The sequence below is a fragment of the Ovis aries genome, chromosome 5 (genome assembly GCF_016772045.2).
Source record: "Ovis aries strain OAR_USU_Benz2616 breed Rambouillet chromosome 5, ARS-UI_Ramb_v3.0, whole genome shotgun sequence".
Taxonomy (NCBI): Eukaryota; Metazoa; Chordata; class Mammalia; order Artiodactyla; family Bovidae; genus Ovis; species Ovis aries.
In genome coordinates this window covers 43756801-43784723 of record NC_056058.1, presented here as the reverse complement: position 1 = coordinate 43784723, position 27923 = coordinate 43756801, and the positions used below count along the sequence as shown (strand labels likewise).

Below are 27923 nucleotides of genomic sequence, written 5' to 3'. Positions count from 1 at the left end.
TCCCCTCCAATCTTCTGGTGATTCCACTGCCTGTCAGCGTGGACAGTACTCTGGAGCTTGCCACCACTCAGACCTCCCTTAAATTCTGAGCCCACATGTTCCTCCACTTTGCTGGCACAGTTCTGACCACCTTTCACTTCTTGCACCCTTTCACTACGTCTGCATCTGCCATTTTTAGCTGAAGACTCTCCCTCTGTCCTTCCAGTTTTATTCTGTGAGAAGCCTGCTTTTGATCCCCACCCATTCCCCCTCTTTGTCTACCTTTGTAACTTTATCCACGCAGCCTGAACTTCTGATCAGACCACTTCAGCCTCTGACACTAGTGCTCTCAGATTCTTGTTCCCCTTTTCTGATTTGCTCTTCTGAAGTCCCTAATACACATTTGCTCCTTATTCTCTAAAGCTGAGCACTGCTGGGGCGGGGCTGGGGAAGCAGCGGGAGGGATAGAAGTCCGTGCAGACTGGCACTGCTCTGAATGTTTCAGTCTTAGCAATTGGCTCTTTTTAGTCATCTTTTAACTTGATCTTTCCCCCACAGTAGCTATTCTAATCCTCAATCTGCTCCTCAGAATTTCTCTACACTCCTTCACCTTTCCTGGCCTTCCTTCCTTTTCATCTTAGAGAAAGAGAGCATGCTCTCTGCCCGGGCTCCTCTTGAGACCTTGCCCCTTTTGGTCAATTCCTTCTTTCTCATCTTTAACTTATTCCTTGCCACAAGCTCCTTCCTTTCAGTTTATCAACATTATCAAGCCTCACCCTCCCCTAAGAAGAAAATCTCACTTGCCTCACCCAAATTATTTCAAATTTTTTGCCAGAAGAATTTCCTCACTCCACCTGCTAACTTCCATCTCATTCTGTTCTCAATAATATTAACAACAGAGGCCACATTTTAAATACTTACTTTGTGCATTTTGTCTTGTTTGCTCATAAAACACCCTGAGAGATGGTAATTTGCTCAAGGGCACACAGCTCTGCTAGACCCCTGGCTGGAAGCTGCTCATGCTCCCAGCAGCTGCCTCCGTCAGCAAAGCAAGCAGTGACACCTGTGCATATCCTGTGACTGACTGCTTTTCTTGCCTGTCTCTTCTAGTTCTTTTACCCTTCCTGGGTTCTGTTGGTTCTTCCACCCGTATCTGTACCTTGAAGACTATCTCAAGTGAGAATTAATTTCTTCCATAGCATTTGGCAAGGAGACTTTAGGCAGAGATGATGGGAAAACATTCTGATGCCTGGAAGGATAATGGGCAGATGTTTTAAGGTAAAGCACAGGTCGCCAGCAAGCAGTTTACTTTAGCCCAGGGAAAGCTACAAGTAGGGAAGTGATATGTATTATAAGCTTGGAAAGGTAGCTACAAGTAGGATGTGGAACACTAGACCAAGGAGTTTGACTGTATCATTTCTCAGCTCACAAACCTCCAGTGGCTCTCCATCCACAGGCAGAACGGCCATATAATTTAACACTTCAATCAGGACCCTTTTGAGAAGGGAAGCACTATTAATGATTACACTGAAATAACTTTACTGAGACTGTCCCCAGCCAACTTAGAGTTACAGTCACCCTGACTATGCAACAAGTCTGAGATGACAGTTTGGTGAAGCTACTCTGGAGGGCATGTACAACTGGGTAGAAACACATTTTGATGTTAAGATGGTAGTTTAGGGAACTGACCATAAGGATTTTAATCAGGTGGCTCCTGTGAGAATCAAAGAAAATGCAGAAATTGATAGAACTAAGGAATGACTGGCCATGGGATGTGAGGCAGAAGAAGGAATTACATGTCAGAGTCATGAGCTGGAGTAATTTTAAAATGTTATATAATGATTTAAATAACTTTAAACCTTTAAAACTATTTTCATAAAGCTTTAGAGAGCCAATGCAATGTAAGGAAAAGGGGATGGATGTGGAAGTCAGACTCATGTTTGAAACGTAGATGTGCCAATCACTAAAAGTTGAATTTTACTTACTAGTAGCTTCAGCTTCTACAAAATGGAGTCAATAATGTATTTATTCTGAAAGGTTGTTGAGGTGTTTAGTGATGATATTTGTAAAGTGCCTAGTACTGTAGGCCATGTAGTGGAAGAAATAATAGTAATAGCAGCTAAAATTGAGTGCTTCCTCCATACTCAATTCTAAATGCTTTGTGTGTAGTAATTAATCTTCACAACAACCATCTCAGATAGGTATTGCTATCCCCATTTTACAGATGAGGAAAGTGAAATAAGTTACTTAAAATATTAGTAAAGTCTTAGCTCCAGAGCTGCTGCTCTTAACCTCTAGACCATACTGCTCACAGAGGTTTAATAAATGGTAGCTGGTATTTTTTTGTTTTGCTCCGTTTTATTAAATTGAAATGCAGATTCAGCAGTTTCTTATGTTCACATATTAAAAGTAGCCAGCATGAAAACCAAATGTCTAAATTTAATCTCAGATTTGTTTATCAATCTGGCTTCTGCATCACTAATTAGCACCCATTGATTTTAACTCTCAGTCTCAATCCCCTAATCCCAGTTACATCATCTAACAGTTCCTGACATTTTGCTGTACCCATTCAGGCTATGGGCACCCAATCACCATCCAAGAAACCTTTCCTTAGCTGTACCCTGCTGTCACCACTCCAGTGCTCTTGCCTGGAGAATCCCAGGGACGGGGGAGCCTGGCGGGCTGCCGTCTCTGGGGTCGCACAGAGTCGGACACGACTGAAACGACTGAGCAGTTGTCACCACAGAGCTGTGAAAATAGGATTCTGAATGTTGAGACAAGCAGGACTGGTTTTCTCTTGTTTTCATACATAATATAAAGTGTTACTTGTGAGCATAATATACCTCTTTCAGGATTCCCTTGTGGCTCAGCTGGTAAAGAATCTGCCTGCAATGCGGGAGACCCCAGTTCGATTCCAGGGTTGGGAAGATCCCCTGGAGAAGGGAAAGGCTCCCCACTCCAGTATTCTGGCCTAGAGTATCCCATGGACTGTATAGTCCACGGAGTCGCAAAGAGTCAGACATGACTGAGGGACTTTCATTTCACTGTACCTCTTTCTGTTAGCATGCACACACATACCTCATGTCTTTTTTTCATTTATAATTTCTTTTTGGCTGTGGTGAGTCTTTGTTACTCCATGGGCTTTGATCTAGTTGCAGTAAGCACGGGAAACTCTATAGTTGAGGTACACGGGCTTTTATTGTGGTGGCTCCTCTTGTTGGGGAACATGGGCTCTAGGGTTCACAAGCTTCAGTAGCTATGGCCTGTGGTCTCAATAGTTGTGGCTCCCGGCTCTAGAGCACAGACTCAATTGCCGTGGTGCACAGGCGGGCATAGTTCCTCCCCAGTTTGTGGGATCATCCCAGCTCAGGGATCAAACCCGTGTCTCCTGCACAGGCAGGAGACATAGGATTCTTTACCACTGAGCTACCAAGGAAGCCCACCTCATCTCTCTGTTATTTATTTTTATTGTTTTGTTTCTATGCTCTTATGATCATTACTCCCCTAGTAGCTTAGGATTTACAATATGGGCATTTCCCCCCCTCCCCTTGTGCTTGAATAATCCTTGAAACTCTATAGGGTGAGTTATTACCATTTTAGATAATATCCTATTCAGTTTTAACATTTTTTCGTTGTACTTGTGTAGCTAATTTATCACTCTATAACCTTTTTGAGAGAATGAGCCATGTTTGTCATCAGTATTTGTATTCCCCATAATGTCTAACTTAGGACCCTGGATGTAATATGAGCTAGGTGAGTATGTATTGAATTAGAAAGAAAAAAAACTCAGCACACCACTGCTTTATTTGATTCTCTACAGTGAAAATTATTATAATATATAATATATTATACACCATAACATATATTAAATTTTATATTAAATATACTTATATTTAATGTAAAATTAAAATATTTTAAATTATTAAAATTTTCCTTAAAAAAGCATATACCTAAAAATTTTCAGAAAAGATAAGCCACTTGTATATAGTTTCTCTTAAGTCTCAATTTCTCCATGACCTAAAATGATAATAGTAGAAGAAGTTGCAATTCTCAACTTATAAAATAATAACTTCTAAGAAATTAGAGATACCAAGGGAACATTTCATGCAAAGATGGGCTCAATAAAGGACAGAAATGGTATGGACCTAACAGAAGCAGAAGATATTAAGAAGAGGTGGCAAGAATACACAGAAGAACTGTACAAAAAAGATCTTCACAACCAAGATAATCACGAAGGTGTGATCACTCACCTAGAGCCACACCTCCTGGAATGTGAAGTCAAGCGAGCCTTAGAAAGCATCACTACGAACAAAGGTAGTGGAGATGATAGAATTCCAGTTGAGCTATTTCAAATCCTGAAAGATGATGCTGTGAAAGTGCTGCACTCAATATGCCAGCAGATTTGGAAAACTCAGCAGTGGCTACAGGACTGGAAAAGGTCAGTATTCATTCCAATCCCAAAGAAAGGCAATGCCAAAGAATGCTCAAACTACTGCACAATTGGACTCATCTCACACACTAGTAAAGTAATGCTCAAAATTCTCCCAAGCCAGGCTTCAGCAATACGTGAACTGTGAACTTCCAGATGTTCACTCTGGTTTTAGATAAGGCAGAGGAACCAGAGATCAAATTGCTAATATCTGCTGGATCATGGAAAAAGCAAGAGAGTTCCAGGAAAACATCTATTTCTGCTTTATTGACTATCCCAAAGCCTTTGACTGTGTGGATCATAATAAACTGTGGAAAATTCTGAGAGATGGGAATACCAGACCACCTGACCTGCCTCTTGAGAAATCTGTATGCAGGTCAGGAAGCAACAGTTAGAACTGGACATGGAACAACAGACTGGTTCCAAATAGGAAAGGGAGTACGTCAAGGCTGTATATTGTCACCCTGCTTATTTAACTTATATGCAGAGTACATCATGAGCAACGCTGGGCTGGAAGAAGCACAAGCTGGAATCAAGATTGCTGGGAGAAATATCAATGACCTCAGATATGCAGATGACACCACCCTTATGGCAGAAAGTGAAGAGGACCTAAAAAGCCTCTTGATGAAAGTGAAAGAGGAGAGGGAAAAAATTGGCTTAAAGCTCAGCATTCAGAAAACGAAGATCATGGCATCTGGTCCCATCACTTCATGGGAAATAGATGGGGAAACAGTGGAAACAGTGTCAGACTTTATTTTGGGGGGCTCCAAAATCACTGCAGATGGTGACTGCAGCCATGAAATTAAAAGACGCTTACTCCTTGGAAGAAAAGTTATGACCAACCTAGATAGTACATTCAAAAGCAGAGACATTACTTTGCCAGCAAAGGTCCGTCTAGTCAAGGCTGTGATTTTTCCAGTGGTCATGTATGGATGTGAGAGTTGGACTGTGAAGAAAGCTAAGCACCAAAGAATTGATGCTTTTGAACTGTGGTGTTGGAGAAGACTCTTAAGAGTCCCTTGGACTGCAAGGAGATCCAACCAGTCCCTTCTGAAGGAGATCAGCCCTGGGATTTCTTTGGAGGGAATGATGCTGAAGCTGAAACTCCAGTATTTTGGCCATCTCATGCAGAGTTGACTCATTGGAAAAGACTCTGATGCTGGGAGGGATTGGGGGCAGGAGGAGAAGGGGACGACAGACGATGAGATGGCTGGATGGCATCACTGACTCGATGGATGTGAGTCTGAGTGAACTCCGGGAGTTGGTGATGGTCAGGGTGGCCTGGCTTGCTGCGATTCATGGGGTCACAAAGAGTCGGACATAACTGAGCGACAGAACTGAACTGATGCGACTTAGCAGCAGCAGCATACACCAGGTTAGACTGGCCTGGAAGAGTATTTAACTCTTTGTAGTTAGGTTGCTGTAGAATTATTTACTCACAGTTGATGTTTAATGTCATTGCTATTTAATATTGACTACGAAATCCCACTTTTTTTTCCAGACCCTATCAGATTTGGCTATGTCCTTCATATTTGACTGGATTTACAGTGGTTTCAGCAGTGTGCTACAGTTTCTAGGTAATGTTGGCCCTTTGTTCCCTTTTGTTATCCCATTTAATCCTACTTATATAAAAGTGTCTTTTATTTGTCTAGAGCCGCTTTATATGTAACCCAGTAGTCACGGATGTGGGCTTTGGAATCATACAACACATTCAGCTACTCATTATACCTGTTATGAAGTAATCGTAGATAAATTGCTTTCTCCACTTTAGCCTTAATTTCCTTATGTGTAAAATGATTAACAATTCCTACCTCCTAAGGTTGTTGATCGGAGAAGGCGATGGCACCCCACTCCAGTACTCTTGCCTGGAAAATCCCATGGATGGAGGAGCCTGGTGGGCTGCAGTCCATGGGGTCGCTAAGAGTCGGACACAACTGAGCAACATCACTTTAACTTTTCACTTTCATGCACTGGAGAAGGAAGGAAATGGCAACCCACTCCAGTGTTCTTGCCTGGAGAATCCCAGGGATGGAGGAGCCTGGTGGGCTGCTGTCTATGGGGTCACACAGAGTTGGACACAACTGAAGCAACTTAGCAAGCAAGCAAGCAAGGTTGCTGATAAGCATATTACTAGCAGGAACAGCTACCATTTATTAGCCAGTTTCTATAAGAGCTTTACATCTTTTATCTCAGGTAATCCTCACAGGAATCCAAGACATTATTATTTTTGCTTTTTTAATAAAAATTCATGTTCCATCAAGTACCTCATATATTATAAATGGCATTTTTTAACCTAAATGAGACTTGTTCACCCAGAGATTCTGACTAGTGATTTTCTTCTCTTTATAGATTTTACAGATAGGAAAAACCTTCTTTTATTGACACCCTTGACTTCTCACATTTTTCAGTGAAACAGATAGGAAAAACCTTCTTTTATTGACACCCTTGACTTCTCACATTTTTCAGTGAAACAGGCTTTATTTTCCCCTCAAGGACAGACTTTTCATTAACTTTTATGTTGGGATATACACAACTTTACCATTGCAATAATTAATGAAAATATTTCTAGTCCCGTTTTCAAGTTTTGCTTTAATTTGAATTGGCAGAAAGAAAAGCATTTCATGTAATTAAAAATTGATAAACGTAGTTCAAACTGGCCACAACTGTACTTATGGGATGGATATCTTCTATATAAATATTTCTTTCTCCACAAACATAATCTTAACTGAGGAAGTAAATTTTGCTTGGGAAATATAAATTTTGACTACTATATATTAAAAGGATAAAAGTATAAGATCAAGTTTTGTCACTGTACTTTTATTTCTTAGTTGAACCTTAATATTTGCAAATTTTAAAAAAAACTCAGGATGTTTTTCTTGATGTTTTAAAAATAAAATTCATCACATTATTTTTATACTGTTGCTCTACCACAAGTCAAATGTCAGATCTCGCTATACTACCTCCAAGAGAATTCTTAAGTGTTTTGTCACATATTTGTAAGAACTGGGTCAGTTTATTTTGCTGACGTTTCGGATTATAACAGGTTGGAATCTGTATCTCAGTTTACAGAACAATGAATCTATCCTGAATTATGTTGAAAAGGCAAAAGGATTGCATCACAGTCAGGAACAAGAAAGTTAATAGTGCTAATATCAGGAGGCAGTGTAGAGAATTGGAAATGAACCAAAGGTCTGGCATCAGACATGGGTTCAAATCTCAGACCTGACTTCAGCATTTGAGTAAATAAGTTAATTGAGTCTTCATTTCTCCTCTGTAAAAAAGACAATAATGATGCCCCTATACAGAGTTGAGGATTAAGTGAAATAATGTATGCAAATGTTTAACAGTGCCTACCACAGAACAGAAACTTAGTTCAATCCAGTTGAAAGATTAAATGCTCTAGCTGTTCCCCTTTGGAATCTTATCCAGTACACCTTTACTATTTAAAAGCTAGGGTGGTAAGACTGAGTACATTGGTTAGAAGCAATCTATGTAGAAACCTTTTAAGAAATAGAAATGTTTAAAGAGATTATTAGTCAGTATTCATAATTAAAGGAGAGCTGTAGTATCCCAGCTCAAATGACTGGAAGATAATTTTCTCCTTAGGATCCAGGTTGTTGGTCAATAGGTGATTAGGACTTAAAAAAAAATTTACTTCTTAAACTTAAATGTGGGTATATAACTAAATGTTATTTTGGCATGAACTTAGTAGAAAATGGATAGCCCAATCTATAAGTGCCTAAATCTTAAAATTTTCACTTACTGATTAAATTTTTTGAGTTGCTACTGTGTTCCCTGTCCTCATATACTCCTATGAAATAGAGTTCAATACTACTACACACCTATTAGATGCCCCGAATTCAGATGCTGACAATACCAAATGTTGTCAATACCAAATGTTGGTGGGGATGTGGAACAACAGGAATTCTTATTCTTTACTGGTGGTAATACAAAATGGTACAACCACTTCGGAAGACAGTTTGTTGTTCTCTTATGAAACTAAACACACTCTTACAATTCAGTCCAGCAGTTGTGCTCCTTGGTATTTACCCAAAAGAGCTGAAGACTTACATCCATCCAGAACCCTGCACAGAGATAGTTACAGCAGCTTTAGCCATAATTGCCAAAACATGGAAGCAACCAAGATGTCCTTTAGTGGGTGGATGGATAAATGAACTGTGGTACAGCCAGATAATGGAATACTATATAGCATGAGAAAGAAAATGGGCTTTCAAGCCATGAAAATACATGGAGAAACCTTACGTGCATATTACTGAGTGGAAGAAGCCAATCTGAAAAGCTATATATTGTGTGATTCCAACTACATGACATTCAAGAGAAGGCAAAAATATGGAGACCATAAAAAGATGAGTGGTTGCTGGGCAGTGGGTAGAGTGGATATATAGGCAGAGTACAGAGACTTTTTAGGGCAGTGAAAATATTCTGTATAATGATGGACATAAGTCATTAAACTTCTATCCTCTTTTAGGGGAGAGTCTATATATGTGGGGACAGAGGTATACGGGAAATATCTGTACCTTCGAGTTTTGTTGTAAACCTAAAAGTGCTTTAAGAAAAGTCTTTAAAATATATATATAAAAAGCTCAATATGGAATTCTGCAATAAATGTCAGTCTACTGTAAACTAGTCGGTGCTGTCTTTCTCTATCACTTTAGCTATCAGTGCTTGATTGATATATTTAAAATCATTTGCTTGGATATTTTTGTTGTTGCTTAGTTTTACACAGTCATGTGAATAGTTTAACCTTATTCTCAGGTAAATTTGACAGTGAACTAAGTTTTTTTACTGAAAAAAACTCACTGTAGTTTTGATTGTCAAAAATAATTTATTTTTACCTGTGAAAAAAATGAAAAGAACTCTAATTTTTCTTTGGTCTAGCTTCATAAATATATAATCTCAAGTATTTTATGTTTCTCTAGTAGAGGGCAGATATTTGTCAAGGGACAAATTAAAACAGGATTTAAGTTAAATCATCAAGGGAATTGGCATTTTGGTATTGCAAGATAAGTTTGGGTCACACACATTCATTGATTCGGGCAAAGTTTAGTTTTATAATGATCTGACGTCCCAAATCATAATAGATTTAAAATAGCTCTTCAAAACTAAATATAGGTTAGAAATCCAAGCCTTTTCAGGCCAATTTATAAAATCTTAAGACGTTCAAAAGGTTAATAAGTGTCTCTTTATCAAAAATCTGGGGTAATTGGGAAAAGTATCCAAATAACTAAACTGTGAAGATTATATTATACTTTTATTTAAAGTCATTTTATTTCTATAATCTGTGTCGGATATCACTGACTAATCATAGCTCTTACTCTGCAGGATTATATAAGAAAACTGGTAAATTGGTATTTCTTGGATTAGATAATGCAGGAAAAACAACATTGCTACACATGCTAAAAGATGACAGACTTGGACAACATGTGCCCACGTTACATCCCAGTAAGTATATTCTCCCATACAGTGTATTACCTGATGAAGTGATTCCAATTCATAGGCCCTAACCAAAGGTTTTGTTTGTTTTTTGGTGGATAAATTATGATCATGTCATTTTACTTGTTCTTATTATAGTAAATGATAAGTGACCCAACTCCAGGGAGTATATTTAGATCTTGAAATAATACTCATATCATCTTATAGTTAGTATACCTTTATCCAACTAGAGGAGTTAAAAAGTTATTGTCTCAGGGATTATGATAGTATATTCAACCACATATTGTTTAGGTTATAAATAGTCAGCATTACCTTTCTTATACAACCTAAATTTCTTTCACATTTTAGAACTGTACTATTTTAATCATTATTCAGTGGACAGATTATAGTCTTACACTTTGCTGTAGCTCTTAACTTATTAACCAGTTATTTTTCTAGTTCTAACAACCTGAACTGTTTCTAACATAAAGACCATAGAATTTTTATTCCAAAAACTGGACATATATTGATACACTTATAGAAAGTTTTCTTTTATTTTGTGTTTGGCCAGGCCCCATGGCTTGCAGGATCTTAGTCCCTCAACCAGGGATTGAACCTGAGCCCACAGCAGTGAAAGTGCCAAGTCTTAACCACTGGACCACCAGGGAATTCCCTAGAAATGTTAAAGTAATTAAAAAATAATTCACTGTGCTTTCTTTTAGAAAGCCAACTGAAAGACATTAATAGTGATTCTGTAAATCACTTAATATGTATCATTCTTAATAAGATTATGTAATAGGTACTGTTGAGAGAGTCAAGTTAAAGTGACAAAATTAGTCACTTTAAAATTAGAAACAGAAGTCTAATTTTAAAATACCTGTGGGGGACTTCCCTGGAAGTCTAGTGGTTTAGAGTCTGAGCTTCCAGTATGGGGGCACATAGATTCAGTCCTTGGTTGGGGAACTAATATCCCACATGTTGCATGGCACAACAACAACAAAAACTTATGAACTTGTTTTACTGTTAAAAGGACTATGAATCAACTACACAGAGAGTTTAAGACAAGCTAATCCACAGATTTTGAAATAATGAGTGTCGGCCTTAAAAATGAGTATAAAGTTGAGAATTGGGCTAAAAATTAAATAATACAACAGTTAATTTAATTCCGTAAATATACTAAGAACAAGGAAGGAAAACAGAACAAAACAAACTACCATTTTATCTTTAAAACTGTTAGTGAGTCAAGTTGGAAAAGAAGATTTCATAAAATTGATACTTTTTTTTTTACATTAAAAAAATATACTTTTTACATTAGGGGAAGAAAGTGGGGCTTGACAAATAAGATTCTGATACAAGAACAATACTGGTAAAGAAAAATCATGGTGAAATTGAGTATATAAAATTATCTGCAAAAATAGCAGAATTGGAAGAGATTACACAGTGGTCTTATATTAGGTATAAGTCATTTTTAAAATTTTATGTTCTTTTTAATATATTCAACAAATATTTTTTGAGCACTTGCTTTATGTCAGACGTTGTTCTAAGTACTAGGAGTAAAAACAGTGGCACAAAACAGATGTTATCTCAACCTTCCTGCATCTCATATTCATCTTAGCTTATATTTTTCCGTTAATCAAAAGCATTATGTATACTCTCTTCATCAGCACATATACTAAAATTAGAAAGACACAGAGAAGAGAAGCATGGCCCCTGCAGAAGGATGACACACAAATTTGTGAAGCGTTCCATATTTTTAAGAATGAAATTAAAAATACTCTCTAACACCATACCAAAAATAAACTCAAAATGGATTAAAGATCTAAATATAAGACTGGATACTATAAAACTCTTAGAGGAAAATATAGGCAGAACACTCTCTGACGTAAATCTCAGCAGTATCTTTTTTGATCGAGTTCTAGAGTAATGAAAATAAAAATAAACAAATAGGGTCTAATTAAGCTTAAAAGCTTTTGTATAGCAAAGAAACCATAAACAAAATAAAAAACAAGCCACAGAATAGGAGAAAATAGTTGCAAAGAGACTGACAAGGGATTAATCTCCAAAATATACAAACAGCTCATGCAGCTCAATGTCAAGAAAACAAACCACCCAATAAAAAAATGGACAGAAGATCTAAATAGACATTTCTTCAAAGATGACGGATGGCCAAAAGGCACATGAACAGGCATTCAACATCACTAATTATTAGAGAAATGCAAATCAAAACTACAGTGAGGTATCACCTCACATCAGTCATAATGGCCATCATCAGAAAAATCTACAAACAGTAAAGGCTGGAGAGGGTTTGGAGAAAAGGTAACCCTCTTACATTGTTGGTGGGAATGTAAATGGGTACAACTATTTTGGAGAAGAGTGTGACAGTTCCTTAAAAAACTAAATATAGAATTAACATATGGTTCAAGAATCCCACTCCTGGGCATATATCTGGAGAAAAACCATAATTAAAAAGATACATGCTCCCCAGTGTTCACTGCAGCACTGTTTACAATAGTCAGGACATGGAAGCAACCCAAATGTCCATCAGCAAAGGAATGGGTAAAGAAGATGCAGTACATATATACAATGGAATGTTGCTGTTGTTGCTGTTTAGTCAACTCAGTTGTGTCCAACTGTTTGTGACCCCATGGACTGTAGCCTGCCACGCTCCTCTATCCGTGGCAAGAAAACTGGAGTGGGTTGCCGTTTCCCTCTCCAGGGTCTGTTTCTAACCCAGGGATTGATTACTTAGCCATAAAAAAAGAATGAAACAATGCCATTTGCAGCAACAGGGATGGACCTAGAGATTTATCATATTAAGTGAAGCAAGTCAGACAGAGACAAATATCATATGATATCAGCCATATATGGACTCTAGTAAAAAATGATACAAATGTACTTATTTATAAAACAGACTCACAGATCTTGAAATCAAATTTATGGTTTATCAAAGGGGAAACAAATAATAAATTAGGAGATACAGATTAACATACACACCACTACATATAAAATAGATAACTAACGAGCCTACTGTATAGTACAGGGAACTCTACTCAATATTCTGTAATAACCTGTATGGGAAGAGAATCTGAAAAAGAATGGATAAATATATATGATTCACTTTGCTGTACACCTGAAACTAACACAATATTATAAATCAACCATACTCCAATAAAAAAATTTTCTTAAGAATATGGGAGAAAGGTAACATGTATCTACCCTATGATCTGACAGTTCCACTGCTAGATATTTATCTAGGAAAAATGAAAAAATATGTTCACCAAAATCCTCATACAGGAATGTTTGTTACACCAGCTTTACCTGTATTAACTCCAAACTGGAAGCAGTTCAGATGTCTTTCATAAAAAGATGCATAAACAGTGGAATTCTACTCAACAAAAAGAGGAATAAAGTCCAGATCCACACAATGCATATTATATTGCATGGAAGAGGCTGGTCACAAAAGTTATATACTATATGATGCCATTTATATAAAATTCTAAAACAGGCAAAACAAACCTGTGATGACAGAATCCAGATCAGTGCTTGCTTCTGGGAGTGGAGGTGTGGACTGACTCGGCAGGGGGCAGAGGGGACTTGCTGGAATGTTAACAGTGTTCTGTATCACAGTCAAGTTGGGACTCATTTTATAAAGCAGGGAGTGTACCAGAGATTGTAACCACAGAGACAGTTTGCCAGCCATGTCCAAGCATTATCTTTTCCTAATGGAAATGATCATGCTTTGAACACAAATTGTATTAATTATTCAGCTGGCAGTCTTCCTACAAAATTTTTTAGCAAGATAAACTACTCTGGGGTCTCAGCTATACTGAATAGTTAACAATTGTACTGAACCTTTCACCATAATTGTAGTGGCCTGCTTTTGTCCGTGAGGGAATAACGGAGGCTGGAATTACCCTCTCACTAAAAATGACTAGAAAAGTGGACAAAAATATACACTGCAACTGTTTTCAGATATTGGGCAATAGCTAGCACAGGGCTATGATTCCTGAGAAAAGAAAAACAAACCCTTGTCTGTTGTAAGGTTTATCACAGGGGTTAATTTTAAGACCATGGTGTAGGGAAAAGAAACCCAAATGTAACCCAGTAGTCTCACTGAATTGAGGAGACAAGAGACCAGAATTTGGGGAGGCTGAGGTGACTAGAATTTGCTGGGCAGATTACCACAGAGCAGACAGCTCTGTAGAGAAAGAACTCCAGAAATGTTCATGGCTGAATACCAATCTGTGCATACATAGGGTAAAACTACACACAGCCCATCAGAAGAACAGTTGTAGTGAAGCGTTCATTAGCCAGTTCATTCCCAGAGCTCACACGGAGCTATGAATCCATGTACCCACCAGCCAGAAAGAAGAGACCTTGTAGACTACTCCAAAAAAGCACCTCTTAGCAGTGAGGCTAACGCAGCTCCAAAGTGAAGGCTGCTTCAGATCTGCTGCAACAAGACTTGAAAACTGATCTGCAAGCAGCTTAACTGCCTGCCAGAGCAAAGGAACAAAGTCCAACTTACTTTGGGGGGTTTTCGGGGGGTTTTTTTGACCCTGCGCTGGAGCTTGCAGGATCTTAGTTCCCTGACCAGGGTCCCCACAATGAGATGGCTGAGTCTCCACCCCTGGACCAGCAGAGAGTTCCCAAAGTCCAACTTTCTTGAAAATGATAAAATCCAGCATCCAATAAAAAATTACTAGACATGCAAAGAAGCAGGAAAGTGTGATCCCTAAATACAAGAAAAGTCAATCAGCAAAAACAGACTGATGGCACAAGTCAAAAAGATGATGGAGTTAGGAAATATGAACACTAAAACAGCTGTTATGAATATGCTCAAGGATTTAAGGGAAACACAAACATAAGGAGGAGAGAAAGGTTCAAACCTATCACTAAAGTCCCAGAAGGGAAAGTAAGGGAGCAGAAAAAATATCTGAAGAAGTAATAGCCACATTTTTTTATTATAATTATGTTTGCCATTAAAGACTATGTGTGTGTGTGCTTAGTCACTCAGTTGTGTCTGACTCTTTGCCAACCCCATGGACTGTAGCCCACCAGGCTGCTCTGTCTGTGGGGATTCTCCAGGCAAGAATACTGGAGTGGGTTGCCATGCCCTCCTCCAGGGGATCTTCCCAACCCAGGGATCGAACCCAGGTCTCCCACATTACAGACAGATTCTTCATGGTCTGAGCCACTAGGAAGCCCCAAAACCATCACCTGTGAAATATAACAGCCATGAGAAAATACTGTTTTTCCACCTTTATCATTTAAGATGAATTACAGGAAAAATTATTAGGTTAGACCAGTCACTTGAATTCACTTTAAATAACTGTCAGTTTCAGCTGGATAGAGGAGGAAAAATAAGTTGGATTTGTGGTGGGCACTGAATACTAGAAGTGAGTATTACCAATTACTTGCATTATACTGGCGATATGAAATGGAATATAGTAGTTATAACAAAGAATTCCTTTTTGATTTGACCTTCTTTGCAATTAAAGTAATCAAACTTTAAATGGCAGTATATGCCAGAAATGGACTTCTAATTTTCATGTTTTTAAAACATTTTGTATTATTATTTAGCTTCAGAAGAACTAACCATTGCTGGCATGACCTTTACAACTTTTGATTTGGGTGGACATGTTCAAGGTGAGATTCTGCTACTCTTACAGCTGTTTTATTTAATAACAGTGTGACCATTACGTTACAGTGCATGAAATCTCATTTTATTCAAGGAAAGCCAGAGTAGACTTAAAGTTTAGGAATTATCACCCCTAGATAAATGCTTTAAATGCAAAGGATGATTTTATGATACTCCAGTTTAAGTCTGAATTGCTTTTGGTGATAAAGCATATGAGTAAATTTTCACCTCCATTTTTTCTCTTCTTCAGCCCACCTCTCTCTTACTGTCATAATCATGTTATAAGTATGTTATTGCTTCTATTGCTCCATATGAAAAGCCTTCATTGGCTAACTCATTACCTACAAAATAAAGGCCATATTCACTGACCTGGTATTCAGGATTTCTAAGACCTGATCGCACTTTACTTTTTGAGTCTTTATTTCCCACTCTTCCTTTGTCATTTTCTTGACTCCAACCAGACCAGACTGTCTTGGTGTTTGTTCTTCCACCTCTGTGCTCATGTGGTCTCCATCAGCACACAGGTAGCCCACTTTCAGGGCTCAGTGCTAAGTGTGGCTGCCTCCCCTGAGAAGCCACTCCCAGCTGGGAGTGCTCTCAACTATACTTACCTAGCAATTAGTACATTTGTATACATGTCTAAAGATTGGAATGACTTCTTATTTCAGACTCTACCTAACTTTCTGGGATTGAAATGCTAGTTACTTTTTAATATCCCCACAAGGACTTAGCAGTACCCACTACATAGTAATTCATAAATAATGAATACTACAAAGGTTGTGGCTAGAGAAAGCACATTTGAGATATACATCTATGTTTAAAATATACATAAACTAATTCCTAGAATATAGTGATTAGATTTAGAACGTAATGGAGGTTGAGGCTTCATCTCTATATGAAGGTGTATTATAAAGCTGAAGTCTGGAGAGAAAAGTTACCTTCCTCTAGGGCACCCTCAAAAATATTTTCTTTTCTAAAAGAGAATGTCATGGAAAAAATTACCCTAATGGTTTCATAAACTTGTGCTATGAGTAGAACAATTTGCTTTATTTTTTAACAAGTCTGAACCTGATACTAATTTCCTTCTGTCACTTACTCCAGACTTGATCACTAGCAACTAGAAATGTCAAAAAGAAATGAATACTGCATATAACAAATAGTAGTGGTCCCGCTGATGAACTTAATGTGCGTCCTTGTCCATTAGTAAGCAAATATTAATTCTCTTCTGACATGGGTAAACTGGGGCAGACTAAAATATTTGACTTGCCCAAACTAAGGAAAACCTGTAATTTCTTCTTTGGTCATCTGGAAAGATTTTGGCAATACAGGGTAAAAGATTAACAAGTACATAGTGATGTAGCAGCAGCTAAGGGCTAATTACACTTGGTATCTTGTTGGACTCTTCCGTCAAACCATCTGCCAGGTTTGACCAGCAAATAAAATCTAACTCCTGATTGTTTTTGTTAGCTCGAAGAGTGTGGAAAAACTACCTTCCTGCTATCAATGGCATTGTATTTCTGGTGGATTGTGCAGACCATGAAAGGCTGTTAGAATCAAAAGAAGAACTTGATGTAAGTTAAATAATTAAAACTAAACAGTTGAATCACTCTGGTAAGCCTGAGAGAATAGGTTAGAGATGTAGGTATGAGAGTGTAGCTTTTCTGCAGCCTCTGATGTAACTCCTGACAATTTGTGGAGTTCAGAGATTACTTAGAATGCAGAGGGAGTACCTTGGAGTAACTGTGGCTATTGAGGAGTACTAACAAGATTTCCTTCCTGAAGGCTTAGGCTCATTCTATGCAGTGTGTGCCCTTACAGTTTATTTCATATCTGCTGCATTCCTGTAGTGGCTTGGTCTTAAGCCTCTGGTCCTCCAGGTGGTTTCTCCAGGAGTTGGCCAGAACCTGGAAATGGTATAACATGCTATCTTTGTCACCATTCCCAGGAGCGATCAAGGCCATGTGCAGCCACCTCCTCTCCCATCTCTCAGGTTACATGCTTCATAAAGGGGCTCAGGAGCAGTAGGCAAGGCCAGTGCTAGACCTGGGCCCAGAGAAGGGAGGTCCATGACTTGATGGAAAGTTGACCCGACCATGCTTCTACCAAGAGCAAGCAAACAAGTACTTATTCATTTGGAAAAGTCCTGGTAAGTTTTATGGTCATGGAATAGAGCCGGAGAATTCCTTTGTTACTACTTTGTGCCAGGCACTATGCATATTACCTCATTTAATTCTCAGATTAACTCTGTAAGGTAGGTGCTACTATTGCAGATTCTCTTTGAACTTCAGCAAGCCTTATTTGTCTAAGATCTCACAACTCAAAAGCAGCAGAATTAGAAATGAAACCAGGTCTGCACACCTTCAAAGTGTTGAGTCTAGTCACAGTGAGCATTTACAGAAGGAGACAGAGAGGCAGAAGAATTGAGCTACGGGATCGTTGAGCTCACTTTAAAATGTAGGGAAAGTTCACCAAAGAAAGCCAAACTGCCAGGATATGATGGAGAGTGAGCCCTTGATGCCCATTTGCTGTCTTGTCACAATGAGCCCTTTAGATGGTTTTATATCAACATCTTAACTTTCATTTTGCCTTGTTTTTTTTCAGTCACTAATGACAGATGAAACTGTTGCTAATGTGCCTATACTGATTCTTGGGAATAAGATTGACAGGCCTGAAGCCATCAGTGAAGAGAGGTTGCGAGAGATGTTTGGTTTATATGGTCAGACAACAGGAAAGGTAAAAAAAAACTGACAGGTGTGAATACTTCATTCAGTAGTACAAATATCTTTTTATTTACTTTTAATCTTCTGAAAAGGCCTGTTCCCATAATACCCTTAACAGTAATCATGCTTACCAGTCTAATTGGTAGTCTGGCTTCTTTTTTTAATTGGGATATAATTGACATACTAGTTTCAGGTGTCCAACCAGTTGTCTTTAAATTACTATTGTCCAACCTCACAAGCCCAGTTTCATTTTCTTCTTAAAAACCATCATTGGTACATTTGGGTCTTTTTTGAGTGTCCTCATTTATTTTCTTCCTACCACTGAATGCAGTGAAACCTTTTCTTCAGTTCAGTGTCTCAGTCGTGTCCGACTCTTTGCGACTTCATGGGCTGCAGCACACCAGGCTTCCCTGTCCATCACCAACTCCTGGAGCTTGCTCAGACTCCTGTCCATCGAGTTGGTGATGCCATACAACCATCTCATCCTCTGTTGTCCCCTTCTCTTCCTGCTTTCAGTCTTTCCCAGCATCATTTTCCAATGAGTCAGTTCTTCACATCAGGTGGCCAAAGTATTGGAAGTATCACCAACCTTTACTTGGTGATATTAAAAATGTCACAGCCTGTGCATATGGGAAACTTAATGAAAGCTTTCAAAGTTTTGTCATAATTTTTCAGAATTAGCCACTAAATAATATATTTGAATGTTTAAGCATACCAGTAGTGTGTTTGGACCCCCGGTTCAGTGTTTAAGTCCAGAGTTCCCCACAGATAAAAATGAAATGTATACTTGGCTATAGCAGAGTTATGGGGTTTTCAGAACATACACTTCATAATTAAGCTTTAACACACATTATTTTTGCAATCATTTTTACTGGAGTTTGGTTTGGGGAAGGACCTGAGTATTGAAAAATCCCAGAGTAGAGCAGTATGGCAGCCTGTGGAAGGAAACTGTTATGTTAGATAAGGTGGACTTTAGTCTGTTTTCTGTGTCTTCTTTTTAGTAAGTCAACTCCACATTAATTTTAAGAATGGCCTTGTTAGGTCATAAATCTACTCACAAAATGTTTGTTTTTAATATTAGCGAAGCCAGTTGTCCCAGGTAATTTTGAAGTCACAGATTATTTTCATTCTTGTGCACCTCACAGGCTCACTTCTATCCCACCAAATGGACATCTGTCTTACAGCAGAGTGAGAGGAGGTGCCCTATGTGTTTAGGGGAAGGGACTTGGATGACAAACAGCCATGGCTTTATCACAGTCACCCTTTGTTCTAAGATGTACGAACTGCAGCTCTCCTAGGGAGTAGGGCTTTTATTTCATTAAGAGGTCACCCAACATAATGCCCATCTTCTCTCCTAGGGCAATGTATCTCTGAAAGAACTGAATGCCCGGCCCTTAGAAGTTTTCATGTGCAGTGTGCTCAAAAGACAAGGCTACGGAGAAGGCTTCCGCTGGATGGCACAGTACATTGATTAACACCAGCCCACATCAGTTCCAGGTCTCACCATTCAGGCCTACTCAGAGATTTGATCACTCAACATGCATAACTTGAATTCAATAGACTTTTATTGTTGGTTAGAAAACAGATGTTTTTTAGATTATTAATATTTTATCAACTTAATTTGAGTGAGAATTGAAAACTGATTCAAATGTTTGAATATCACATATTAGCTTTCTAATTCCATACAAATACTTAGTTTTTACAGTTTATAATGTGACATTACCCCCAGCACCATTTTTGAACAGCAACTTTCCAGACAACATTTGAAGCACTTTTTAATAACATGAGACTACAACTATCAACCATATTTAAAAGCTCATCATGTTAAACTTTTTATGTAATTTTTGGAACTAGTTTTTAAATTTTAGATTATATGTCCACCTATCTTTAGTAAGCAGTTAATAATAAGCTTTTATGACTGCATGATGCCTTACAGTTTCAATTGTTTTTTTCTCATGCAAACGTCATGCAATAAAACAAACCCTAGTGTTTGGCATCCTTGTTGGGCAAATGTTTCATTTTAATGTGTCTTATCTGGCTAGTATGCTCTGAACTTTTGCATATTTAATATGTTGTGGGGAAAGGAGATTGCTTTAGAATATTTAGGATAATGCTTAAGTCCCTACAGGCTTTTGCATTTATCTAGAGACAAGTTGTGTTTGGTTGCACCTTATACCACATTTATCTCTGAATCATGTATATTTTCATCTGTAACACTACCATGACCAGTGCTGATGGGGTCCACGTCCTACTCCCTGTGGGATCGGCCTTCTGAAGAAAAAGCACGTGTTCTGGTACAACCCAAGGTTAATTTTTGGTTTGATGAGCCAATCCCAGTTGTCTAATTCTGACGTGCTCCAATCTTAATGGCACCCAGTTTGGTAATCTGCCTTTTCACCAAAAATAATGACGAGCACCAGTCTCCCCACACCTAGAGGTACTCCCCAGTCTTCCTTAATGGTACTTAATGGGACTCAGCAGGGCAAGTGACACGTAGGGTGTTGTGCAGTTGCATGGTGGATCCTGCATCTGAGGATAAAGAAAGCGTGTTCTGCTTCAGCTGTCACTGAGATATTTGAAGACTTTGTTCCTGTCCTATGGCTCTTTTGCATTTTGGGCATATTTTATTTCTTGGTGGAAAGAAAATGAATCCATGTATTTAATTTTCTTTTTTCTTAGTTATTCTCAACCAGCTCTTAACTTTACAACACAAAGGCTTTTGTTTTTTGAACCATGCTTGCCACATGATAGCGTCTACAAGCCTCACTGATAAGATTTTCTAATCAGATTTTGGTTAGCTTTTTAAAGCATTTTAATTTTCTAAGAAATTGAATTCTTTTTTCCCATATGTCTGAGATTCCCATACTTAGTTGAAAGACAAGTGCCAAATATTTATTTTTAAAGACTCTCAAGCTTAAGATTTCCTCTCTTGGTCATAAACCGAGGTTTTATAGCATATTCAACCAACTCTATTGAGAATAGATTGCTCCAGTTCCATCAAGAGTAATTTTAATATTAGAATTACTGTTTCCTCTAGCTCTTGTCCAGATCAGAGTTAACTATAGTCCTTTCTGTCATCAATAATATAATATTGTATATGAAGCAAATAAGGATTGAAAGATATGCCTGGAAGGAATTACTAGTTAGCTAAACCAACAAGGTCACTTCATCATGACATTTGGTTTTAGGAATTTAGCTCTTCTGTTTCATTTTCAGCTTCCTTCTAAAGGAAAATAAAAAAGCTTTCTCCCTGCCTAAAAACATCAGTAACACCAGGGAAAAGTAGGAAATGACATTCAGCCTCTTGGTTATTCTGCCAGATATGTTTAAAGTTCTCATTTCTAATGTCTTGACTGAACAGAATTAAGCCTTATTCAAAGTAATTGCCTCTTGTTGATGGTATCTGTTTTCAGTATTTACAGGGACACACTTTTCTAAGTATTTCCTAGTATCTATTGTGATGATTGAGAAGTTAATTATCTGTGTTATAAAATCGTTTAAAAGAAAAAGCTTACTGGTTTCTCTAGAGGGATTTGCTTTCTGGCACAAACTCTCTTGTTCCAGAACTCTCATTCCAGGTCTGTCACTGGGATCAAAGGAACAGAGTCACTTTGTGGACCACAGCTAAACTGTGGATATTTTCCCAATGATGTAAGAGTCTTCCAGAGTCTGAACCTCTGAAAATGAAGCGGCACTTTCCTGCCATCTCCAGGGAGATGGGCCTCAGAGTTCGTCAGCCATTGGGCTTGTCATCCAGCTCTGAGAGCTCCTCAGACAATGTAGAGTCACTGCTTCCATCAGGAGAAGCAATTTAAGAGAATGCCAAGAAATGGCAAAGGCACGTGGGAAAAACATATACTCTGTATGTGCCTGTGTAACTGTGTACATTTGTGGAGTATTTGGGGGTAAATGTAGTTAATTTTGTTCTTCTCTCTACAAAGTGTGAAAATGTAATTAACACTATTATATCCAAGTTAAGACTGGATTCCATATACATCAGGAAGTGTTCAAAAGATGTTTTAAAATCTTAAGTCCAAAACTAAAAACAGATGGCCTCAGCTGGCTTATGTATTTTTAAAAAGATTCTTAACCTCGCACCTGTTTCAATGATTGCTATTAATTATACTTTTCTGTAACTGGTTAAATTGATGGATTCCAGTTTACCTTGATGAATTTTTAGATTGGAGATTATACTAGCATTTTTAAAAATTGGGCACAGATATTCCCTGAAGACTATGAAAAATATTCTTCACTATTGACTTGGTTAACCCAGTATCCTTGAGTGCCAAAGAAGTATGAATTCAGATATTGCCTGCATAGATCTAAATTTTGGTTTAGTGTGCCTGTGTACATATACAACTTTACTGTGGTTTACAGCATAAACACAGAATGTTGTTTCTCTTCTTTAGTTTTCAACTGGCTCACACTACACGTAGTGCTTTCCAGCACATAAACTACTTGTAAATCACTGAAATAGAGTAATAACTGTGATAAAAGTGTTTCTTCTGCAAAATGATTTGATTAACCACATTCAAATCCAGCATTTTCACAAGTTCCATCATTAAAAACAGAATACCTCTAGTTGATGATTTGAGCTTCAGCAGACAGGTTTACATTTTCTAAACCTGTATTTAGTATGTGACTCAATGTGGCGTTTCAGTCTTGTTAGTCACTTACATGACTGAAGTTTGCAAGGCTTCTATTGCCAAATAAATTTTGATCAGAGTACACTGACAAAGCTAATATAAAAGAAAGTCTCTCAGAATATCGTGTGTTGATTTAGAGTACATTGTTTGAATCATTTTAAATATATTTAAAAGTTGGTGAAGTTTCTAAAAAATCTCCACACAACATGAAAAATTGAGATTAGCAAATATAAATTTCTGAATAAAATTAATAAGGAATTAGAGGTTTTCTATAAACCATTAATTTTTTTGTTATAAATAGTAAGAGTTCAGACAACATATTTTAAATTAAGGACTAAATTCTCAGAGCCCAATATTAATGTTTCTGGTCTTTCCAATCATTGTCCTTTTGAAATGCACATTAGTGCTTTTTAAACAGAAAAGAAAAAAAGAACAAATTCTTAAAACTATGGGGCTGTGCCTGTGTGTAAAGTGATTTGGATTCTGTTAAAACCATGTTTCTACTCTTGAACCCTATAGCCATTCCCCCTCACATACTCCAGCTCATACCTGGAAATCCCTGAGTATAAACGGAATTGACCTCTCTTGATTTGACCAACTACTGACCATCTATTGATGATGCAGTTTGAATCAACTAATTTTTGTCTTTACAATTTAAAACATTAAATAGATAATATATTTAATACCTCTGATTATTCTGGGCTTTGACCACACCTTTAAACAGAATCCAAATTAATCACAGTAGAGGAAGCAAATTTATCCAAAGTAAGCTTTGTTTCAGGAGTACCCCCACTCCAAATGGATTTTAAGACAGAAATGGGAAAGGCTTTTGGGTGATTTCATGGAGAATTATTATCTTTGGAAAAGATTCACGTCAGAATGGCCAACTTCCCCTGCGTTTCTGGATTCCCTGGTGCTGCTCCTAACCTGAACTCATAATCTATTGCCATACTGAGGCAAGAGCACTCAGGGTGAATGTAGTCAGGTAACTTTCAAAGTGATCAAAGTGTTTCCTGTGGTGAGGCCTTTAGCATTTGGCTGGATGAAGAGTATGTTGAAGTGGTAAGTCGGTGATAAGTTTTTCATCACTAACCTTGTTTGCACTTTTGTACACCACTGCTTGCACTAGTATCTTAGTGTGAATTTTAACAATTGTTTTACAGTGTATACAGATTGTTAAGCATTAATTTATATAAAGATGTTTCTGTTTACCTTTATGTATTTTACAAAGAACAGCTATAATAGATGGTTAAATGTTCTTGAATTGTGTTTGTGTGTTATTTTGATTATGTTCTATTATCTTTTTACCCCCTATGCTTTGAGTGTCAGAAATAGAAAAATAAAATAATTACCTGGTCTTTGAAACACTCTGGTGTCAGGTCCTGTTTTTATCATCTAGTAGTTCTTATTGTGCTTATTAGAAATTTCTTGAACTTTGAAATTACTAAGGTTATAGAACGTGCCCTCTGTGCAAGGATTCCAAGAAACTAAAGCATACTTTGCTTAGACTAGAAAAAGCTTATAAGCACACTGTAGTAGGACTTACACAATGCTGACTCAGTTGAAATGTGAAAAATAAGCAGTTGGTTGGTTTTATCTACATCAAGGTTTTCAAGCTCTAGTATGCATCAGAATCTCCTAGGGGTGGAGGAAACTTTAAAAAAAAAAAACCCACTGCAGAAAAAAAAATCCCACAAAAACTGATTCAGCAAATCTGGGGTGGAGTGGAAGGCAGGCATACAACTCAGCAAATCTGGGGTGGAGTGGAAGGCAAGCATACAACTCTTCAACAAGTTTCTCGGGTTTTTCTGATGCCAGAATGTGTCGATTTTCATTTAGGAGAAACAGTAATATACCACTAAATACTAACAACACTAAATGATCATTGGCTAATCAGTAAAGAAAAAAAAATTTTTTTTTTTCCTGACAATTCATTTACTAGGAAATCCTGCATCAATGTAGGGCTTCCCTGGTGGCTTGGTGGTTAAGAACCTGCCGGCCAATGAGGAGACACAGGTTCAGTCCCTGGGTCAGGAAGATCCCATGGAGCAGGAAACCGCAACCCACTCCAGTATTCTCCCCTGGGAAATCCCATGGACAGAGGAGCCTGGTTGGCTACAGTCCATGAGGTAGCAAAGAGTCACATACAAATTAGCAACTAAGCATGCACGCACATCACTGTAACCTGTAGCCGGTGGTTCTCAACCTTGGCTACAATTCAGAATCACTGAAAGCCCAGGTAGCAAAATTTTTTCAACTCAGGTGATGCAAATGAAAAAATATCATTTTGGTAAGGATTATCAAGCTACTTTCGAGACTTAAATCCAACTATAAGACCTTTCTAAGGACTTCCGTGGGGGTCCAGGGGTTAAGAATATACCTTGCAACACAGAGGATGCAGGTTTGACCCCAACTGGAGAACTGAGATTCCCACATGTGGCAGAGCAACTAAGCCCAAGCCCCTCAACTACTGAGCCCACACACCAGAGCTAGACAGTCCACGCGCAGCAACGAAAGATCCTGCAGGTCGCAACTAAGACCTGATGCAGCCAAATAAATAAATATTAACAAATAAAACTTTATATAGCCATTCCTTTAACCTTTCCACTAACAATGTGCAGGATAACATAAGGCTTTGTGCTAACTCTTTTAACATAGCCAGTCATGATTCTATTACTGTTGAAGTAAAGTGAAGTCGCTCAGTCGTGTCCAACTCTTTGCAACCCCCATGGACTGTATAGCCTACCAGGATCCTCCATCCATGGGATTTTCCAGGCAAGAATACTGCAGTGGGTTGCCACTTCCTTCTCCAAGAGATCTTCCCAACCCAGGGATTGAACCTGGGTCTCCTGCATTGTAGGCAGACGCCTTAACATCTGAGCCACCAGGGAAGTCCAATTACCACTGAGTCCATCAAATAGAGATTTAGCATGCACTCAAACTATTTGTTGAACTGAAACTAACAAAGTAGACAGTGAATGTACTGAAGGCATAAATGCTAAGAAAATAAAATCCAGTTTATTCAGACATTTCTCCAAATAAGACATACAGATGGCTAATAAACATGAAAAGATACTCAACATCACTCATTATTTTAAAAAATGCAGATCAAAACTACAATGAGGTGTCACCTCACATTCATCAAAATGACCATCATCAAAAAGTCTACAAACAATAAATGGTGGAGAGCGTATGGAGAAAAGGGAACTCTCTTGTACTGTTGGTGGGAATGTAAACTGACACAGCCACTATGGAGAACAGTATGGAGATTCCTTAAAAAACCAAGAATAAAACCACTATATGACCCAACAATCCCACTACGGAGCACATACCCTGACAAAACCATAACTGAAATATGTACCCCAGTGTTCATTGCAGCACTACTTATAAGAGCTAGAATGTGGAAGCAACATATTAACATGTCCATCAACAGATGAATGGATAAAGAAGTTGTGGTACATATATACAATGGAATATACTCAGTCATAAAAAAACATTCAAGTCAGTTCTAATGAGAGTGAACCAAGAGCCTATTATACAGAATGAAATAAGTCAGAAAAACAAATATTGTATATTAACGCACACACATGGAATAGACGGTACTGAAGCCTACTGCAGAGCAGCAATGGAGATGGAGACACAGAACAGACTCGTGGACCCAGTGGGAGGAAGAGTGGGGACAAACTGCAACGTGCGACGGGAACTTGGAAACACACATCACCATAAGCAAGACAGTCAGTGGGAATTTGCTATATGATGCAGGGAGTGCAAACTGGTGCTCTGTGACAGCCTAGAGGGGTCGGATGAGGCGGGGAGGCGGGAGGGAGGTTTAAGAGGGAAGGGACAGATGTGTACCTATGGCTGATTCATGCTGACGTATGGCAGAAACCAACACAACACTGTAAAAGCAACTATCCTTCAATTAAAAACAAGCTTTTAAAGTGGAAAAAATCCAGTTTATTTACCTCATTTTCTTGAATTTAGTTACATAATATCCCACCAGACTATCTGATGGGCTTCCCAGGTGGTGTGAGTGGTAAAGAACCCACCTGCCAATAGAGGAGATGTAAGGGACACGGGTTCAATCCCTGGGCCGGGAGGATCCCCTGGAGAACGGCATGGCAACCCACTCCAGTATTCCTGCCTGGAGAGTCCCATGAACAGAGCAGTCTGGGGGAGCTACAGTCCATAGAGGCTCACAGAGTTGGACATGACCGAAGCAACTTAGCAAACCACACAGCACAAACTATCTGATATTTGTACTAAAGGTACAGCAATGCAACATCACAGCCCTCAAGAGTGTGAAAAGCACCTTGTGGGGAACAGGGGAACTAGGAAACTGTAAAAGAAGCCCTTTGGGTGGTGGCCACCATCCTCCTGATTGAAAGGTGAGAACAACTTAGAAACCTGATGATTAAAAACAAAGGTCCCAAAAACAGGCCCTTATAAGGATTTGGCTGGGTATTAAGTTAGTTGACAAAGGTCAAAGCCTGTGTTTACAAAGCCTCTTAACTTGATTTGTTTAAAATTAGACACCAAAACTCAATAATTTTCTGGCTGTTATGTGGTAAACAAAGGAAGCCTCGCTTTGGAATGTGGATTTTGATTGGAGGCAGCACGGTGAACCATTTAACATGCTTATTAAAGTCACTGAGTTCAGTGATGGCACCGTGTCACTACAAACAAGCTGGTAATGTTGCAAAAAGAAACTGAAGAGCTTTCTTACCCGATCATATTGAAAGGACCTGGGTTAATGGGTAACAGTCCTCCAGTCAAAATCTTCAGAGGTGTCGTGTTTCATGGCTGTTAAAAGTAAACAAGGGGAAGAAATAATTGGAGGTGAGGTACAGGTGAAGAGAGAGAGAACACTTGGGGGTCGAAATGAAGATATTTGTTTACTCCTTTCTTGAGCTAAAAGGAATTGAATGTGAACCTCATCGGTGGAGTTGTAGTCTTATCTCATCCGGGATTAGGAAAATCCCAGAAACTAGAGAGATTATAAACATTACCATTACAGCACCGTTTAGGGTTCTCTCCTAGTCCTGGGGTTTGTCTTGAGGTCTCTAGACCCACCT

General features: G+C 38.4%; 2 protein-coding genes and 1 non-coding gene across 3 annotated transcripts in view; 2 read left to right on the top strand and 1 right to left on the bottom strand.

Annotated features, from left to right (window-relative positions):
- Positions 1-1044, bottom strand: part of SEC24A (SEC24 homolog A, COPII coat complex component) — an 84167-nt gene extending 83123 nt beyond the window's left edge. The window contains exon 1 of the mRNA XM_060415747.1: positions 901-1044. The gene's annotated coding sequence lies outside the window, so the exon portion shown is untranslated. The remainder of the gene's footprint in view (positions 1-900) is intronic.
- Positions 1-24213, top strand: part of SAR1B (secretion associated Ras related GTPase 1B) — a 28881-nt gene extending 4668 nt beyond the window's left edge. Inside the window, exons 2-7 of the mRNA XM_004008805.6 lie at positions 5910-5985; positions 9752-9871; positions 15425-15490; positions 16950-17053; positions 18084-18215; positions 19561-24213. Coding sequence (XP_004008854.1) covers positions 5928-5985; positions 9752-9871; positions 15425-15490; positions 16950-17053; positions 18084-18215; positions 19561-19677 — 597 coding nt within the window. The 5' untranslated portion in view covers positions 5910-5927 and the 3' untranslated portion in view covers positions 19678-24213. The remainder of the gene's footprint in view (positions 1-5909; positions 5986-9751; positions 9872-15424; positions 15491-16949; positions 17054-18083; positions 18216-19560) is intronic.
- Positions 11490-11596, top strand: LOC114115041 (U6 spliceosomal RNA). Its single transcript, XR_003589545.1, has one exon. It is a non-coding gene; the product is annotated as a U6 spliceosomal RNA (small nuclear RNA).
- Positions 24214-27923: the final 3710 nt, after the last annotated feature.